Source organism: Nothoprocta perdicaria, unplaced genomic scaffold, assembly GCF_003342845.1.
Source record: "Nothoprocta perdicaria isolate Ctin4 unplaced genomic scaffold, notPer1 scaffold_405, whole genome shotgun sequence".
Taxonomy (NCBI): domain Eukaryota; kingdom Metazoa; phylum Chordata; class Aves; order Tinamiformes; family Tinamidae; genus Nothoprocta; species Nothoprocta perdicaria.
This window is the reverse complement of record NW_020455650.1, coordinates 9,349-12,443: the sequence shown is the minus strand read 5'-3', so window position 1 is coordinate 12,443 and position 3,095 is coordinate 9,349. Positions and strand designations below refer to the sequence as shown.

At 67.7% G+C, this 3,095-nt stretch overlaps 1 protein-coding gene across 1 annotated transcript in view; it reads right to left on the bottom strand.

The window, feature by feature from the left end:
• Positions 1-1,608: 1,608 nt before the first annotated feature.
• LOC112952723 (membrane-spanning 4-domains subfamily A member 15-like) overlaps positions 1,609-3,095 on the bottom strand; it is a 5,664-nt gene continuing 4,177 nt past the window's right edge. Inside the window, exons 7-11 of the mRNA XM_026045626.1 lie at positions 2,950-3,072; positions 2,642-2,698; positions 2,373-2,498; positions 1,998-2,111; positions 1,609-1,734 (exon numbers count right to left, since the gene is read on the bottom strand). Of these exons, the coding sequence (XP_025901411.1) occupies positions 1,609-1,734; positions 1,998-2,111; positions 2,373-2,498; positions 2,642-2,698; positions 2,950-3,072 (546 nt within the window). The remainder of the gene's footprint in view (positions 1,735-1,997; positions 2,112-2,372; positions 2,499-2,641; positions 2,699-2,949; positions 3,073-3,095) is intronic.

Genomic DNA, 3,095 nt, shown 5'->3' with positions numbered 1-3,095 from the left:
CGAGCTGGAGGAGGACGCTCGGACGGAGGGAGGACAGCAGCTCGGGAAGCATTGAGGGACACAGAAGGTCTCCCCGGGGACTGCCGTCCCGCCTGGGAAGCCCGTGGCAGCTTGCCATGGAGGAGAAGGCATCCCGGAGCTGCCGTTTCAGGGGGGAAGTACCCTTCACGGAGCGCCAGTTTGAGGAGCCAAAAAGGAGGCAGGGGGGCGGTATCTCCGCCAGCGCTGTCCAGAGCTGACGTGCAGGACAGGGGTCCTTCCCTGCTCTCCTAAATCCCTGCCYGAATTACTTCCTTGCTCTTCCCTTCCCTGGACAAGGGCGCGCACCCTCCCCGGGCGGAGGCAGGAGAGGAGGCCCAGGGCCCGGGGACAGCCCCTTTCCTCGGGAGCCAAGGCCACCTCTCTCCTGCTGCCCTCACCAGGGCTTCGGACGGGTCTTTTCCAGGGGCAGGAGCAGCAGGGGCGGGTGTTGGACCTCCTGGCTCTGCCGCGGGACGGCGAGCTGCCCTTTGGCCACCGTGGTGCACGTGTCCTGCCCCACGGCACACGGCCTGGCCCCACAGCGAGGGGCAGGCAACGGTGGCAAAGGCTCTCCTGCGACCCACGGCGTCCGCCCCGCTCGCCCCACAAACGCCCCCCATGCCCACGTCCCCTCTCCCGGTGGCCCCCGCAGCCCGGCCTTGTCCCTGCGCTCACCGTGCCCGTGCCCAGCCGCGCCGGGAGCAGGAACTGAGCCGTGCTGCCGCAGGGCTGGTTTTATTAGCGCTGGACCTTGGGTGCTGCCCGGGCGGCAGCCAGGCCCCCACCCCTCCCGCCATCCTCTGCGCTGTCACCCCGAGACACCCGCCTGTCTTCCGCCTGTTTTCCGCCTGTTCTCCGCCTGTTCTCTGCCTGTGTCCCGCCTGTGTCCCGCCTGCGTCCCACCAGCCCTTCCCGCAGACACCCAGCGAGCACCGGCTCCAGCACGGGCAGCCCCCAGCACCCCCGGCAGGGCAGGGAGCTGAAAACTTTTTTTTTTTTTTTTTTTTCAGGAAAGACCTGTTTTCCCATTGCGTTTTCAGCTGTCCTGTTCAACCCGGCACCCCAAGGCCTGCGGCACCCAAGGCCCGAGCAAGGCCCACAGGAGCAGGTCCTCGCGTGAGCAGGAGCGCACTTAGGTGGCTCCGGGGATGCAGGGACGGGGCAAGAGAGGGGTGTGGGATGGCCACCCTTGGAGACACCCCAGAACACAAGCAGGCCCTGAACAACCTGCCCCCACGYGCTGCGGGCCGAGCTCTGGACTGGGATGCCCCAGTGCCTTGGCCAACTTCAACCATTCAGCGAGCGRTCACTGCTCTCCTGATGCATCCCCGCAGGATACATCAGTCCTGCACCACAGGGCACTCGTGGGTTCCGCTCTCGGGGTTTTATTGGGGACGCTGTGCCCACTCGGGGACACCGGGGCCGTGCTGTCAGCCCTCCAGACAGGGCTGGAGATGTCATCGTCCGGGCTTCATCCGGGCTCTGCATCCAGCGCTCCGGAACCCACCGTGCGGCGCTCGGAGGAGCCAGAAAGGAGAGACGGATCCCGCGGAGAAAAATGGAGCCAAGGAGTTGGGGGGAGCGGGGCTAAGTCTCCGAGTGCCCCCTCCACGCGGCACGTCCGTCTGCGTTCGTAAAGATCTCGTCGTAAGCCGGCGGGGGCGGCAGCACCACGGCGGGCGGAGGCACCACGTAGGGCCCGAACTCTGCAGCCTGCGGAGCGAGGACGCCCGTGAGCCCTTCCCCTCAGCCTGCCGCTTCCTGCCGGGCCAGACCCGTCCTCGCGTGCCGGTGGATGCCGCGCCACCCTGTGTGGCGCTTCCACAGGGATTTGGGGTGGCCCGTGCAAAGACGCATCCGTGTGGGGCCAGCTGAACCGCCCCGTGCCACCCTCCCTGGAGACCTTGTCCCTGTGGCATTGCCGGAGGCAGGAGCCCTTCCGCCTCCCCCCGGGCACGTGGCTGCGGCGGGATCACCTGGATGGAGGCGACCAGCTGCAGGTGCCACCCCAAGTAGGTGCTCGTGAGCGTGACGCAGGTCTCCAGCAGCGTGAACATCAGCAGGATGCCCAGGAGCGCCCTGGTGACGCGCTGGCGAGGAGAGCGCCGGGCTGAGGGCGAGCTGCCAGCCTCGCCTCGCTCCAGGGCCTCGCCAGGGCCTCACAGCGCCAGCCGGAGAGGCCAGGGAGCGGGTGACACCTTTCCCTCCTTGTGCATCTCTCAAAGCTCAGGGTAAGCCAAGCGCGTGGTAATGTCTTCAGGAAGCGGTGACATCCATAGCTGCCCTTGGCCCTCTCCGCGTCCCGACGTGGCCACGGGGGGCCCCGAGCCCCTCCTCGAGCCCGTGCTCACCAGCTCCAGCCGCAGCGCCGCCCCGTAGCTGAGCCCAGTGCAGACGCTGAGGTCCCAAAGCACGAGGACGATGCCCACCACTGTGGCGAGGGCACTGGTGACGTTGAGGGCCGTGCAGCCCCTCACCTGATGGGGACAGAGCCAGGCGGGCGCCCTCCTTGGAGCAGGCTCCCTCCGGCCCCTTCCRGAGCCACCACAGGCATTTTTGTCCGCGGCTCTTCTCCTCAACAGCGTTTCSTCACCCGCACAGCCCCCGTGTCTCCACTTACCAAGCAGATGCTCTGGTTCTTCTCCGCCAACATGGAGCAGGAGCCGGAGGAGATGAACTGTTGGGAGAGGGGGACACGGCCACGATGGAGAGGGCACTTCCCTGAGGCCGTGGGCACTTACCTGTCCCCTGAAGGGTTGGGGGGGGCTGGGGGCTTTGCCCTCCGCTGGGCATGGGCCTGGGCTTGTTGTGGGTGCCCCGGGACACCCAGAGCTTGTTGTGGGTGCCCCGGGACACCCAGAGCTTGCCGTGTGCCCTGCCTCCCGGGGCACCAGCCCTCCTCCTTGCTCCGGCCCACGGGCTCCTCACCAAGAGTCCCCCCCAGAAGAGGTACCAGGACTGCACGSTCAGCATCTCCACCGGCTCGCCCACGAAGGACACGAGGACGCCACCGGAGCCGACGTGCAGCAAGCCCAGGAGCACCTGGAGGCCCTGGCGAAGCGGAAGCGCGGGGC